At 39.9% G+C, this 16378-nt stretch overlaps 1 protein-coding gene across 1 annotated transcript in view; it reads left to right on the forward strand.

Moving 5' to 3' along the window:
- TRABD (TraB domain containing) overlaps positions 1 to 15299 on the forward strand; it is a 19881-nt gene extending 4582 nt beyond the window's left edge. The window contains exons 3-9 of the mRNA XM_009069703.1: positions 239 to 405; positions 1242 to 1382; positions 6302 to 6412; positions 7790 to 7929; positions 10178 to 10350; positions 11959 to 12070; positions 14962 to 15299. Coding sequence (XP_009067951.1) covers positions 239 to 405; positions 1242 to 1382; positions 6302 to 6412; positions 7790 to 7929; positions 10178 to 10350; positions 11959 to 12070; positions 14962 to 15136 — 1019 coding nt within the window. The 3' untranslated portion in view covers positions 15137 to 15299. The remainder of the gene's footprint in view (positions 1 to 238; positions 406 to 1241; positions 1383 to 6301; positions 6413 to 7789; positions 7930 to 10177; positions 10351 to 11958; positions 12071 to 14961) is intronic.
- The last annotated feature ends 1079 nt before the right edge of the window (positions 15300 to 16378 follow it).

The following is a 16378-nucleotide window of genomic DNA, read 5'->3' on the forward strand; positions in this document are numbered from 1 at the left end:
CTGTCCCAGTGTCCACAGGGTAGGAAACCTGGACTGAGACCCATGCTTGGAGGCAGCCTCTCCAGTGATGGCACTCTCAATGATGTAGCCTCAGAACTGAATGTAAGATTACAGTGGTAAATCAATGGCCTTTTAGCTCTGCTCTGCTGTTTAGTGGCGACATTTTTATTTTCTGTTTTACTTACCTGCACTTTATGTCATGTGTGCTTTTCTTTTCTGTTTTTCTTTACATTTATAGCTGATGCTGATGCATTTAAAATTCTTCTGGAGATGAAGTTGAAGAAGAGGAAGAAAAAACCTGCTTTACCAAGCACTGTCACTGAGCTTGACACTGAGGATGGTTCTAAAGTATATGTGGTTGGAACAGCTCACTTCAGTGACAGCAGCAAAAAGGATGTAGTGAAGGTAAATGCTAAATGTGAGCGCTTCAGCGGCATGTTTATAATGTAGAGTGAAGTCCAGCTCTCTGACTTGGTTCTGTGCTGTAACCTCCAGGCTCTGGTTTTTGTAGTCGGCTGTTGGAGGGCTAGAAGCACTGTGGGATGAGAGGCAGACGTTATAGTAATTTTTGATGCAATACATTGCTCTCCCATCTCCAGATATTTTTATTTGTCCTTAAACAAGAAATGCATGTACAGTGCTGGTGTTGAAAGTAGAAGCCTCACTAGTGAAGTTCACATTGCTTGCACAATACTTGGCTGTAAAACCATGCCGCCCCAAACTTGGATTCTGTTCTCAAGATGCAAATAGGTCTGAAGCCCTAGTGAAAGTAGGATCTGTTTCATGCTGCACCTCATTTGAAGTCTGCAGCTTAGAGTGGCTTTGTTATCCAGGAGCCTAGAGGGGAAGGAATCCTGTGCGAGAATCATCAGCCCTGGTTCTTACAAAGTGTATTCTAACTCAAATTGTGAATAATCACAGAGTATGGTCAAATCAATTTTGTGAATGTGAAAAGATTAATGTCCAAGTTGTTCTTCTCTGCTCCCCTCCCCAGCACCATGTGTTCTCCATCTTCCTGTCCAAAGTATCCAGTAACTAAGGCATTTTGCTGTCATCTCGCCTTAATGTTTTTCTCAATACATAGCTGTTTGGAGAAGTCTTATTTACTATTCCACTATTCTTTAAATTGAAAATCATTGTTGCAATGTGCTTTTTAAGTCTGTTTTCTCTTAAAGTATTGATATTGGCTGCATTTCTGTTTATCCCTTCTAAAGCAGTGTAAATAAATTAATCTCTTTCAGACAATACAAGAAGTGCAGCCTGATGTAGTTGTGGTGGAACTATGCCAGTACAGAGTTTCTATGTTAAAGATGGACGAAAAGACATTACTAAAAGAAGCCAAAGAAATAAATCTGGAAAAACTTCAACAAGCTATAAAGCAGGTGAGAATGATAGGTTTGTGTTAAGCACAATTTGTCAAGTTGCAACCAAAACCAGTGTTCTCACCAGCTGGGAACCTAATATTGTTGACCTAGGTGAGAGTTAGTAGCAAAGTTAGGTTTGGGTATTTTCTGTTTTCAGATGGAGCATTGAGAACTTCCTTTCCATAATGGGATTGTTTGGGCAGTTGTTGACCTTGGCAGGAATCCTCCTGCAGTTAACAGCTGCTCCATTTGCAGGACACAAGTCTAACTTCGCAATTGTAATGCTCTGCTAATATATTTAAATATGATTGTTATTCCTGCAATCTGCATCTATATCACAGCTATTTAAGGAGCACTTAATTTTGGTATTGTATGTTTAGCTGCATTCCTTCTTCATCCTAGTGTACTGCTCTTTAATTCCTATCCACTTGTCTTTTGAGTAGTTTCTAATTGGCAGTAGGCCTTGAGGGAGTTTTTTGAAAAATATGGACTGAAAAGTGTGGAATTCTATTAATATTATAACTGCTCTGGCAGTTTAACATTGGCATGCCTGGGATGTGTGTGCAAAACAAGTCATGTCCTGTATTTTATCAGTTTTACCCTGCTAGCATATATTTGAGTCATTTTAAGCTAGGCACAGTGAAACAGCACAAAGTTGACTTAAAAATGACAGGACACTTGATTAGAATGGCAGTATGTGGTCAGTAGTAAAAAGAGTTTCCAATGCCCAGCTGGATGAAGAAATTCATAGATTGTTAATTTGGTTGTGTCATAATTGTATATCGGAATTGTTTTAGTGATGTAACTGGGGAATTTCCAGGACTGTACCCCTCATAAAAATATAATATGCATCCATGCAGAAACAGTCACAGTGGCCAGGGGCTAGTCTAGGGGGAGTGTGTGTGTGTGTGTGTGTGCGCGCACAGTGTCTCAGAGCAGACTCAAAGTTAGGCAATAATGCATCTTTCCTGTTATCTTTATTTACGCCCTATCAAAGGAAAGAACATTGCAAAACAATTGCATATTGCATGAATTGCTGCATCCTTCCGTTTATTTTAGGTAAAGTGGATTGTTCTGGTGCATGTAGCCATAAATGCATGTTCACAACAGCCAAAGCAGCATAGCTGAGGGTCTTCTGACCTTGTAAACAGGCACAGAAGCCTTTGGTTTTAATATCAAAGCTAGATGCAACAGTTTTTGCTGTGCTTCTCTGTTAAGAGGAAGAGAACAATGAAAATAAAATAGCTGACTTTTTTTTCTTTGCAATGTAAGTTCATGTTGGCAGCTTTGTAATTACCACTTCCTACCAAGGCTTGAAGTGATCTTGTGTGCAGACATTAGGAAAGGCAGACTGTGCTGGCTCCAAAGCCAGAGAACAATACAAGGATTCTTCCTATTGTTACAGCTCAGTCTTAGTCTCCTTTGTCACCGTGGATAATGCAAATAAGATTTCGACTTTGTGCCTTTTAAAGAACATATTTCATAGTCTCAACCAAAAAAAAAGCCCAACCTTTTCCTCTTTGACTCCGTAGCAGTTATACTGGGAAAACCAGGAAGAACAGTCCAACTGTCTCATGCTAAATTGTAGTTCTTAGTTTTTCTCTAATAAAAATCAAACCCGTTGGTAAGGTGCTTGGTTATGCTTTAATTGCTTGTAATTAAAACATGCATTTAGGCCCAAAAGTTACAATAAAAGTCAAAACTGCTTGCAATGTTCATCCTTGAGTTAGGAAGTCAAGGGGAAAACTGTCTTTTTATAATCAGTTACATAATATTAAGCAGTAAAATTGCATTTCATTGCTCTTAATTAAAGCTGGAAACTGAGCAGAGTGTTAACACGAAACATACACACTTGCAATGAGTCACTGATATCCACAGCTTATCAAGAAACTGCTGCGGGTTAAAAACAGGCTTCCTCTAGCCCCTTCTCGAAATTCAGAACCCTTTGTTGTTTGCACAGAAGTATCTTTTTGCTTTCTGTTAAGCAAAGCAACACAGTGCAGACTAGTATCTAGCTCAAATGTGGATAACTTGAAGATGCACAGTAACAGCTTAAACCAAACTGGTAAGATTGGTTTTGTCTGATCTTCTCCCGTGGCTTCCTGGTTCCACTGTCCCTTCTTTGTCCATACCATGGCCCTGTGTCAGTCTGAACAGGGCTTGTGTGTCATCCCCCTGTGGCTGTAAGATTGATAGTCCTAACACAGAGGACAAGTTGAGAAACCTTTCTCTGGGGCAGAAGAGAAAGTGGATTGTTGACAGCAAAATCTTAGCTCAACCTCACTCTCTTTAACCTTCTCTTTTTGTCTTAAGTTACTTCTGGAGGAGTATATTGTAATGTTGGTTCTTTTAGCACTCATGGCTAGTGAAAAAGCTCTCGTTTTGCACTGTGTGTAGGTTACCCACAGGGTTATCCTGGTAAATAAAATGGATATAATGTAGATGATGAGTAGGTCCATATGAGCAGAAGCAGGCTGCTGTTCACTTGCTACATTCACTTCTGCTTTTAAGTCTAACCTCCAGTGTGCTTGCAGCAGTAGGAAATCCAGTTTCAGGCTCCAGGTGTCAAGGCTGTGCTGGCTTCTTTCATGGGAACTAGGATTTTTAAAAGAAGAATTGTGGATGAAAGTACAGATAGTTTGTTTCTGTAGTGAGTGGTGGATCTGTGGCTTATGAAGTTGGAGCAGCTCCAGTGCCCCCTCCATAGGCTCTGTTCCCATACATAATATAAGTGTTCCTGAGCCTAGTTCAGTGGATGATTTATCTGATTCAGAAGCTCTCTGGCTGCTGCCAAATAGCAGATGTGTGGCGAAAGGCCTTTGAACTTAGAGTTGTACTTGTCTTGGGTATTCCTCTCTCTCGTCCTTTTCACTGTCTCCCATGCTAGTCATGGTGTCTGAGTATGTCTTCCTCAGTCATCCTTCCCCAAGCCTCATGAGTATTTCATATGTTTAATCTCTTCTCATATGTTTGGTATTTCTTTGCACATTTTCTAGTTTAATTATCTTGTTTTCAAGGCAGGAGTTATCTCCCTTAGTCTTCTTGCTTTCTGACTTCTGCTGAACACTGGACTGGGTGTTTTGCTTTCTCTTTCCTGAGCCTGATAGCTTTGCATCCCTCTGCAGCGAAATTTTGTTTGACTTGTACATTGCTTTGTGTTAATGGCTGTTGCATCTAACCTCTGAAATTATTGTCAGCCACTCAGGATTTAGTGTTCTGTTGTGGTCAGCTTTCCTTTATCTAACACCGAATGATGTGATATTGATAATAACTTCCTTTACTGTTTTGCTGCCATCATTTTGCTCTTTATCCCCAACAGTATCTATTTGACCAGTTGTTGCTGGTTGTGGCACATACAGCTGTATGTCACCTTTTATCTCCTTGATGCTAAACAAATATGACAGGCACCGAGTTTTATGCAGGTTAAGAGCACAGCTGACTCGGATGCACTTTTGTGTCCCTCTGTTAGGCAGCAGGATAAATCTTCCTGTCACAGTGTTAAAATGCAACTGCAAGTGCATCAATCCTGAAGGGGAGATCAGCCAGCAAATAACCTCAGTCTGCATTATCCTACTTTTTTTTTTTGTGTGTGTGTGTCTTCTCTGCACTTGTGGAAGCTCTTGTTTCCAGGTGCTTTAGTTGGTTCTCAGGGATGCTGAAAACATGTTTTCTCACTGCCTTCTTTGTTCCTCAGCTCTCCTCGGCAGCCCAGCACCTAAATTCCTGCCATGCTTGCTAGTTTGTAGTATAATAAAGCAGGTAGTCAACTGGTTTTGAAAATAGCCCCTCTCTTTTGCCATTTCTGGTTCTCAGTGACTCTTGAGTCCATTTAACTGCAGAAACTGCCTACAGCCTTTGTAGAGGTCACACATGCATTGGTTCTGGCACAGGGTGGGTCATTTGAGCAAGAAATAGAGACCAGAACCTTTCTCTGGTAACTTCCAGCAGTTATATTAACTTGGACTGTCCCATGTAGCATCATTTTCAGTTGCATGAAGCCGGTGATATAGCAGGAAATTAAGTGAAGGGGGAACACCCCTTTTGGTAGTGTCACCAGTGTTAGCTGATGCCAAATTGGAGGAGATTATGTAACCGAGGTACAGGTTATGCTTTGGGACGGATAATGTTCATTCACTGAGTCTTAGTCATAAAAGTAACTTGTTGAGGACAACCAGAGCTGGAGGGAAGGGACAGCTCTGAATGGGTATGAGATGTTTTTTCATTCTTTTCATAAAAGGTCAGGGAAGGCATAAATATACATAGGAGAGTTTTTACTTTTTAAAAAGAAGTTTTGATTTTAAGTCTGTTCAGAAAGTACTTGAGGGCTTTCAGTCTGCTTGTGGGAGTGAGTCATGCTCAGAACTCTGAGGCCTTCTCTAATGTCTTATGTACAATTTCTTGCACAATGCTAGATTCTCTGTATTTCTGCATCTATTAATGTAACCAATCCTCAGCTTAGTGTTTTCCAGGATTGTGGATGTGTCCATGACCACTGGCCGTGCCCTTCAGTATCTGTGTGACATGTTATTCACTGTACATTCAGCGGAATATACTCTTGTGGTCACTTTTTGTTGTATCCAGATCAAGAAAAATTAAATGCACAGTATGAACTTCTATGCCCTTAAGTTATTCAGTCACTTTCTTCTAGCAGATGTAGTAAATATAGACTGAAATAAGTCTGGCTGCCCTTGTTCCTTTGCTGTACTCTGCCATATCCTTGTTGAAGGGAGAATACTTTGGCAGCACACTGAAGCAAACTGATAAAAACTGGGATACGAGCTGAATTGATCAGTGAATTGGCTCCAAAATGTAGCTGCAGTGCTGCTTCTTCATGAAAATAACTAGTGTTTTTTCATTACTATGAACAGTTCATTCTTGAAATTCCACACAGCTTCTTGGTTTCTTTTTTGTTTCTGTTTTTCTCCCTCTTCTGCCAGAATGGAGTCATGTCTGGATTGATGCAAATGCTGCTTCTGAAGGTTTCTGCTCACATCACAGATCAGCTGGGAATGGCCCCAGGAGGAGAATTCAGGGAGGCTTTTAAAGAGGTGAGAACTTGAAATGTCTTTTCTGAGGTCAGACAACTGGCCTTTTGCTCTCAGAGTCGAACTGAATAAAATCACTTTGTTACTGACTAGATCAGAGCACTCTGGCCATACATTTGCTGAAGCCAGTGTAGTAGTAAGAATCACTTTCAGCTTCAAAGTGTACTCAAAAGTACAGAACTTTGTAGCCCTAAGCGGTACGAAAGCAACTCCAAAAAAAAGGCTTCAAACAATAAGGGGTTTCCCTGAAGATATTTCTGATGGCACTTGTTGTCATTTTATTAATAATTTAGTTCATTTTAAATAATTGGTTTTGAATTCTGGATATCTATGCTGGTCCCACTGTTGGTGGTGTCAGGATTTCAGGCTGTGAAAACCAGCTCTAAAACTTTAATAAGATCTAACACATTCATCTAGAAGATGGGGGAAGTGACTATCTGACTGGTCTGTTGGTCCTGTCTGGTCTTTTTAACGTTCCCTTTTGTACTACTTCTGGTCTTAATACCTGGAACTAAATAGTAGCTGTATTATCACACTACTCTTTATTTTCCCTGTATGTATCCACCTTGCAGAATGTATCTTGCTATTATTATGTAAGTTATGTACTAGTAAGGAACTCTGACCTAACATTGCTGTTAAAGAATCTGGAATAATTTGGTGTATTTACCCCTAAGAGTAAGCCCTGAAAAAGTTTTCTTTTTTCCCTGAGTATTCTGGGCCAAAATGAAACATTTTAAGTGTATCTCATTTTAAGTGGGATAGCAAAAAAATTTTCTCTGTCCTATTCTAAAGTGGCGGCTTGAAATTTTTAAACAACTATGCAGAGGAAAGAATTTTCTAGAAATTCTGTGCTGTGTTAAAATTTGTTAGTGTGAGCTACAGCCAAGCCTTGCCTCACATTATCATGTGGTATCTGGCATCAGTTCATGTGTCGTAAGCTCTTTCTTGAATATATTTTACCATGACAAACTGGAAGATTAATGATCCTGGCAAATCCTAGGTAAAAGCAATATGATCACAGTCATTTTACCTCAGACTTTATTCAGCCCCAGATATACATTGAGCCTCATTGTTCACCTTATGTAGTAATAAGCAGAACTTTCTGCTTCAGTAAAAGTAACCTAAGAGTGTGGCATTACAGCTTAATGGTTTTTACTGTAATACGTACTGCATCATGTAGCTGATTTATTCCTTTATGAAGTAATGTTTTGTAAATGTTACTTACTGCAAAGTCAAAACATTTTTATGTTGAAGAATGACACCACTTGCTCTTTTTTAAGATACCCTGTATAACACAAACAAATGTTAATGTTCCCTTAATAAGGGTGTACTGTGCTGCAGTATGAAATGTTGACTAGTGATTTGTGTCTTCTCTTTCAGGCTAGTAAAGTACCTTTCTGTAAATTCCATCTCGGTGACCGACCCATCCCTGTTACATTTAAAAGAGCAATTGCTGCACTTTCCTTCTGGCAAAAAGTCAAGCTTGCTTGGTGCCTTTGCTTCTTATCTGACCCAATCAGGTATGGTTAAACATCCCATAAGTTTATTGAAGTGAATTTTTCAGTTCTTCAGTTTGACTTTAGTACCCAGGGTACTAAAGGGGTAGTGAGGGTACCTGGCCTGGTGCAATGAAATTTGAAGTTATTAAGAAAGGTAAATATACAAGCTACCCCACAGTAACATGTGTTTTTGAAAAGAAAGCTACTTTTCTGGTCTCCTTCCAGCTCTCTTTTTAATTGTCTTTTGATGCATTACTTCCAGGTGAAGTGAAAGATTTGGTGCTGGAGAGTTCCTAGTGTACTTATAAAAAACTTTAATTCTTTTAATGCTGAAAATAAAATCTTCCTCACTACTGTGTGTGGTTATCATAAATAGAAGAGAGTAAACACCTAAGTATGCTAATTTATTTATATGTCCTTAAGATTTCCAAAGGTCTTGGGCCTTCTGTGCTAATTCATGTCTGGATCCAAGGCAGCTTGAGAACTGAATCTGCTGTCAGAGCAGATTCTTGGAACAAGAGAAGATGCTAAGAGTCGACATGTTGTCCACAGACTTTAAATGATTATTGCATTTACAAAAGCACATTGTTAGGAACTCTTGCTTTACAGTAATGTGTTTTGGACAGCTATTTTCTTGCTCAGTTTGATTTCCCCTGCCCTTCAGAGACATCCCTGTGCCAAGTTTGCATGTTCTCTCCATAAGTAGGTATGTGTAGCTTGCTTGAACTGGGTGAGAACACATGCACAGCTGCCCTTCTAAATTCAGTCTGCTCCTCCCAGACATGCAGGGGTGGCAGATGTGCCAGAAATGGATTCTCTGTGCACTTGGTCCCTGAATCTCAGTGCCTCTCTCATACCCTGTGACTGGAACTCTGCACAGCTCATGCAGTGATAGATGGCATTTTTTATAGGCTTTTAAAATTGGGCCAGAACTCAAACTGTAGTTGTATCAATCAAACCTTCTGTTTTCCAGTTTTAGCATTTACTTAATTGTCGGTTCCTGTAAATACTTGCTGTTAACATTAATCTCTAAGATGAGTTTGACCCTCTTTCAAGCTATTAACTAGAGTTCATGCACAAAGTAAGTTTTCATACCAGTCTAGTAGCAGTATGAAACTTACTTGCAGGCTTTGGGGGGGCATTGGAGGATATATTTCTGTGCATTTTCTCCCATTCTTTATCCATCCTAAGAAAACTTAGGTTTTCAACTGCACTGTTAAGATAATTATGGTATATGCACAGTAGCTTCCCACTGAAGCTTGGCCATAACATCTCAGTTGTCATACAGTTGATTTTTAAACAGAGCATGTGGATAAGTGTTGAAAAGGAAAGGTATTTATAATTGGGAGGTTGTGGAGGGAGGGGATGTTGTGTACCCAGCCATCAACATGAGGTTCTATGAAAAATGGAGTAATAATGCTGCATCAAAATTTTGTCAGTCTGTTGATGTTTCTGTGATGTGTTGAAAGCTAGCAATGCATTTGGGTCGCCCTGTTGACATTTGTAGTGTCCTTTTCATCTTGGAAACTAAAGGAAGCATGTTTGACTTCATTCCTCAGTAGACAGTGATGCACAAACAAATAATTCCCTTGCTGCAAACTGTGACTGTACCACAGCTACGGGTGCAAACACAAGGTTTGCAGCACTTATAAAAAATACAAAAGCTCATTACATTTATTCCTGCAGTTCTTGTTTTTCACTTGCTGCCCATTTTCTATTCTTCTGTTCTGGGAACTGGTTTATAACGTTGACTTCCCTGCTGAAGACCTGTGATTGACACTAGGAACCTGGCAGATCTCTTTCCATCCCCTCAGACTATGCCTTACGCTGTGTTTGTTTTTTTGTTTCTTAAGTAGAACCTGTGTGTGTTCAATGATAGATCTGCTTCCTCAGGAGTGCTCTGTGTTGGCTCTTCTAAGCTTATTGATACACACTGAAAGTGAGGCACCCTGATAACTGTTGCCTCTGAAGCCCTAGTACTTTTGCTGACCTGGTGTCAGCTTTAAAAGTGAGAAGGGGGAAAATCCAGTTGAACTGGCTAAAGGCAAGTGACCTCTCTATTTTCCCTTTCCCTCACTTCAGAGGCATTGTTAGGTATCCAGTTTTACAGGTTTATGGAGTTTGTTTCCTTTTGGAAAGGAAACCTGGGTGAGAGAACTGTAGAGCATGTGTTTAGGTGAATAATATGTATAATGCCCAATTGTTTTTATTCATTGATTTGTCTGTGTTGGCCTTTAAAAGCATAACAGATACTGAGCCTTTCTTTCAGTAAAGATGATGTGGAGAAATGCAAACAGAAGGATTTACTGGAGCAGATGATGGCAGAAATGATCGGAGAATTCCCTGATCTTCATCGAACGATTGTCTCGGAACGAGATATTTACTTGACCTACATGCTGAAGCAAGCAGCCAAGCAGATAGAACTACCTCGAGCTTCAGAAGGTAGTTGTTTTAAAGCAAGATGTTCTTTGTGTACTGGTCCGGAGTTCAGTTCTCAGGAAACGTGGGATGTTCTGTTCATGAGTGCCACATGTCACATAAGATACAGTGCTTAAAAAGTTAAAAAGAGATATTACTCTTCTGTTGAAAACACCTAGAGCAGTAGGCTCCAAATTATGATTCTTGTTGTGCTATTTAAAACTGGAAAATACTCAGTCTGACAAGTTTTTCCGAAGGCAGTGATCCAGTATGACAGCACAGCATGGAACAGTCTTCTGTCTCGCTTCTCCCTGTTATCTCACCACAGTCATTGTCATCAGTAGCTGCTCAGGAACTCAGGAATTTCTTGCTAAACTGATTTTCTCTGATTTCAGTACTCATCATACCTTTGTTTCTTATAAATTGGGCTGCTAGGAACCCTGATGGTGTGGCAGTAATAAACGTGGGACCGCGTGTTTGTGCGAGGTATAAGCATAGTGAATAATTGCATTTCTCTAACCTGTGGAAGTATTCTGCTGCCATATGTGGTCTGCACACCCTTCCTATGGACAAGCAGACTGAAGTATGGGTTGCCTCTTATTAAATATCTTAAGAAGGTACTGTTCGTCATCACATCAGTGCAGAACTTCTGTTGTGGTCGCAGCTCTGATTTAGAGCAACGTTAGAATAGACTGAGAAAAAGCAAGTCCAAAGAAATGATTTTGAAAATGTGTTATAGTTCTAGTGTTTTCCATGCAGTTTTGTTTGGGTTTGAGGGTAGCTGCCCTTCACATTTTTGCATTTTTTTCTGCGTATTTAAAGCAAGACAGTGGAACTTACATTTTCTATTTATGTACTATGTATAATTTTCCCCATGGAAAGCAGCCTGATTATTATTACTTTGAAAGTTTTCTGTGAATTATTTTTATTGTGGCATGGTGCTACTTTTTGAATTGAAGAAGAGGTAATCCCAGAACTTCCAGGAACATTTTGGTCTCCACTGGGTCTTAGGAAATTTGGATGGCAGATGGGAGGTGAGGGTGAGAGCTGGCGTGTGGTGCAGTGGTCTGATGGTGACTGGCTAGCTGCTGCACAGGGTTGGTCTGACCTTTGGCATTGCTGAGGCCAGGCCTGCAGCAGTAAACCTCACAGGGATAGGTGTGGCCTCAAGGCTGTTCTCCAACTGTTAGCCCAGTAATTGTCACAATTTGGATGTGTGCCAGCTGCCACTGCCCAGAGTGGTGGAGAAAGCTCTCTCTTCAAGACGTAGCAAAGACCAGGGCTGTTCCTGACAAGCAGTACAGAAACATGGCCTACACAGAGAAGGAAAGAAATTAATTTAGGTTGCATCTGCTGAAACTTTCACTCTTGAGGCTGGAGTATGAGCATTGGCAACGTCTGTTTGCTGGGACATGATTCCTGACAGTCCAGAAACCATGCTGATTTTTTCAGACTTTCAACATAAGAGTCAGTAGGTGAGATGAGTATGTAACAGGGTTTTAATACCTCGTAGTAAGAGACCCTACATCTTGGAAAAATCAGTTTTGTAACCTCACACATTGCCTATTTATTTATCGCTTGAAATGAGTTCTTTTACTGATGTGTTCCATTTTCTCCATCTCACTTTCTCAGCTGAACCTAGAAGATACATCCCAGCTGTTGTGGTTGGTGTTGTTGGAATGGGGCATGTACCTGGAATTGAGAAGAACTGGAATTCTGACTTAAACATACAGGAAATAATGAGGTAACAATTGTCCTTTTCCACATGTCGATGTAACAGCTTCTCTTGCTAAGAGACAGCAGTAACTTGTTTCTTTGGAGGTTTTTTTGATTGGTTGTCACAGCTTGAAGAAACATCACTACTGTCAGCTCACTGACTTGCTGCCCAGTGCTTGCAGATATTGCTTACAGCAAAGGAAAAGAAAATGTCAAAGGAAAAATATTGTTGAATATGGAGGGAAGATGAGAATATGCCCTTGTCTAGAAAGAAAATTCATTGATCTTCATTTAAATCTTTTAAAACGAGAATTCACATGAGGGTTGTAGAAGATCATGGATACAAAACTAGACTTCCAGTCTAGCTTGGGTAAATATAAACTTGGATTTAAAGCTTTTGTTGTGCCAGGACACTGCTGGCTCTGGTAAGCTTAGTGTCACAGTTGCTTGTAGCCTCTTTTTAACTGTATATGTGAGTAATGACTTGGTTTAATGTGAATGCCTAAATATGGGCTGATTGAAGCCATGAATACAGTGAACTCTTGCTCCAGAGTATCTATTAAAATAATGTATGTGCTTCATAAAAGACAGATTTGAAGAACCAGAATATTCAGACTCTGTGTATCCTATAAAACCACAAAGCTCAGGACTTCAGAAATACAGGAGGGATTATAGTATGACCTGGTAGTATTGGTATGTGGTGGTTTAGGATAATAGAGCCTTTCAGATATTGACACTTTATCTTACCACATCTATTTACTGTGTTTATGTAAGAACCTCACCCATCTCTTCAGAGGCTATGAAAACCAGAAAAGACTGTGACCTGCTTAAATGGTGTATTCAGGCATCTAAAATACGATTTAGGAAGACTTTTTTTTGTCTGGATCCAAGAAGGCAATGTACAGAAGCTCTGCCTGGCCATGTATAAGTCTCACCTGAAGTCACAAACTAGATGTCCATATTCCTTTGCACCCTCACAAATAACCTCTAAAATGAGGTTGTCCAAATCCATGCAGTTGTGTAGTTGATGTTGGTTCTGTCACTGTTACAGAACTGAATAGCCTGGAGCCTGATTACGTCTTTAGGTTTACATAGATGGTCTTTATCATCAAAGTTTAGGCTCTGACTTGATTGTCTCTTCCATGCCAGTGCCATAACTGAATGGAAGGGTTACAAGTATCTTTCACAAGACATTAGTGTAGCATTGACTTGACTTTCTAAAATTGTATGAAGCAAATGATATTTGTAAGATTGCTATATTGGAGACTCATTTCTTGTTTTAAACTTTTTTACCCCCATGCTGTTGCACTGCAGGTACAGCGCAGAGTTAGGGCTTTCTTTTGTGTATTAGTGGTTGTCACTGCCCTAAGTAGAAAAGTTTGTAAGACTTTTACAGGTATTTAGTTAGATTTTACAAGTTGCAAAGTGAACTTGGAAATTGTCTGAATAAAAACATATACATTTATCAGTTTGTTCCAGTTTTTAAGTTCATGCATTGAACCTGTCTCTGAGCAGACCTTACTGTTAGTTATGAATTGATTTTCTTGAAGTGCAGCAATGGATTAGAATTGAGAAAGAATAGGTAGAGGAGCATGTAAGAAGGCATAAAGAGATGCCTTTACACTATACTTTTTTCAATACATATGCTTTATTAAAACTCTTTCTGTATATTGCCTTAATGTGCAAAACCTTAACAGCAGTAACTCTTCCCTGGTTTGAGCACATGGATCTAAACCCAGTCCGGTTGTATCCTAAGCTTGGCACATCTGACCTGGTTTGGGAGCACCCATAATGTTTTTACTGTTGTAACCTGTTTCCTCTGAATACATTAGAAACATTTTCTAGATATAAATAAATGGTAACCTGTGGCTTCTTTGAAATGACATGTAGAGACCTGCGAGTCGCCTGTGAGGATTTTTGAGTTGCAGGGAGTCATGCTGTGGGTGCAGGGCCAGCTGAGCTGCTGCAGAGCATGTTACTGAGGGTGCAGGGCTGTGTGTACATGTGGCTGTGCTCTCAAAGCCAGCCTGATTGTGCAGGTGTGATATTAACTGTTTGCTTCATACACTGTTAGTAGGACTGCTTGAAGGCAGGGGTAGAGCTGGTGTGTTGCCATCTGCCCTCCTGGTTCCAGGTGGCCAGTGCAAAGGCTTCCAGGTGGCTCTGTGAAGATCTCAACGCCAGCAATACCTGCCAGACTGGAGACAGCTTCATGTGAAGCATCTCTGATTTGTCAGTACTATCTTCTGCAGAGCTCCATAGGCCAAGAGCACTGCAGAGGCTCAGTGTCCACACACTCACACCAGGAGCTGCAGGTGGGCTGGTCAGCCTGCCTGGCATCCAGGGTACACCTTGCCAGAATATCACTCTGAGGCTGTGCAGGGCCCAGCCTAGCCCCAGACCTTCTGGCTGCACAAACCTGACCAGGTCCTGAAATGTGTTATCCAAGCTCTGTTTTCCTTCATAACCCTGAATGACAGTAAGTTGGCTGTACAGGTGTTGGACTCAGGCTGTGTCCTGTGTTTCTTCTGACTTTTGTCTCTGTGCAGAGATCTGCATAGTAATGTTACAAACAGTTCAACAAACAATAGTCACTTCTAGTATTCTTCAAGAAGTCTTGATACTGACCTAGTTATTTTGGTAGGGTGATGGACAAGTCAAGGTTCTTAGCCATCGAGCATCTTAGCATTGTACATAAGTAGAAAAGACTTTATTAGTGACATTTTTATGACTGTTGTAATTTAATTTGTATGTAGCCCTTGAACATGAAAGAATACATTGTTCATTCATGATGCATGTTACCTGACAGTTTCCTGCACTATAAGGTGGTAGTGGAGAACAGATCCTTCTTTTGGTTGGAAAATGCTTGCTGGTTCCAGCTATGCAGATATTAATATTGCCTTTTATCTCTTGTTTCAGTGTGCCTCCTCCATCAGCTTCAAGTAAGATTTTCAGATTTGTCTTAAAAGCAACAGTTTTTGGACTGATGGGCTATGGCTGCTACCGAATAGGTCACAGGACAGTTCAGTTTATTCTCTCAATGCCAGCAGCACAGAGCTGTCTTCAGAGGCTGACGGAGTTGTCTCTGCATTGAACATGGAGTGGAGGCACTTTGTGAAGAAGGTGGCCAAAAAAAAGGGTGATAGAGGCAACACATGTGAACTGGACTGAAAGAAGATGAGGATTCTAGTCAGAGTTGATTGCTGAGCAATGCTAAATTGCTATATCATAAAAGATGTGATACTAAAGTTACACCAGCTATGATCTAATTAATAGTTTTGATTCCTGGCGAGTGTGTTGCATGAAACTACATGATTCCAGACTGAGGTAAAATAAACATGTATGCAAATATATATATTATATATGCATGCTGTATATATAATATATATATTACTGATGTAGTACAGGCAGCTTAAAGAGTGTGTGTTCATGACTTCTGTCCCAGAGGGACAGAACAGCACCAAGGAACCTAATCAGCTGCTTCTCCTCCGCAGTTCAGGGACACTTGTCTTGAGTGATTCTTTGTTTTTTCCTTAGGTATAATAATGCCAAGTGGTCATTTCTGGTGCCAGACACTTTTACACATAATTTAGAAGGACATCTTCTCAATGTGTGTTTTATACCTAAAACATTTAGGCTTTTTTAAACTTAAGAGCTTTCCAGAGATTTCAGAACTGTACCGGCTGTCATACGTACACTGCTCAAATTTTTTACAAGCCTTACTGAAGAACAGGAACGTTGCCTTTAGATTGCATCCCTTGTTAACACCCACCACCAGTCAAATTGTGCTTCTCCTGCATAGAGAAGGTATAGCCATCCCATCAGAATGCAATGTGGTTTGTGTCAGATGTTTACAGGACACTGTGTTCCTTTAGATTAGTTTATTTAAACTGTATTATTTAGCCAAATCCTGCTGGATTCAGTATTGTAAATTTAAGAGACTAGAACTACTGTACAATCTACTTTTCTTTCTCAGACCTTTCATATTTGGGATAAGAAATCTGGAATTGATAGTACCTGCCCCTCATTTTTGATACATGAAAATATTTTATTTATCAATATAACTTCTCAGTGGATGAATATTTTAATCTATTTAATAAAAGAAGCAGCATTTGATTTAGTTTTTCAAACTAGCTGTAGCATTTTATTTGGATTACTTGCTATTTATACATGGAATTTATGGGTACTACCGACTGCTGTTTTTATCTTTCGTAATTATCCAGAACAGTCATCCATCATCAGTGTATTTTTTCTCTATTTTTTTTGGTCCTAAGTTCGTATTTCATAGGAATTTTTTTGTACCCTCCCTTTATACAGAATTGTCAATGATTGTAAA

This window comes from Acanthisitta chloris, unplaced genomic scaffold (assembly GCF_000695815.1).
Source record: "Acanthisitta chloris isolate BGI_N310 unplaced genomic scaffold, ASM69581v1 scaffold19992, whole genome shotgun sequence".
In the NCBI taxonomy this organism is placed as follows: Eukaryota; Metazoa; Chordata; class Aves; order Passeriformes; family Acanthisittidae; genus Acanthisitta; species Acanthisitta chloris.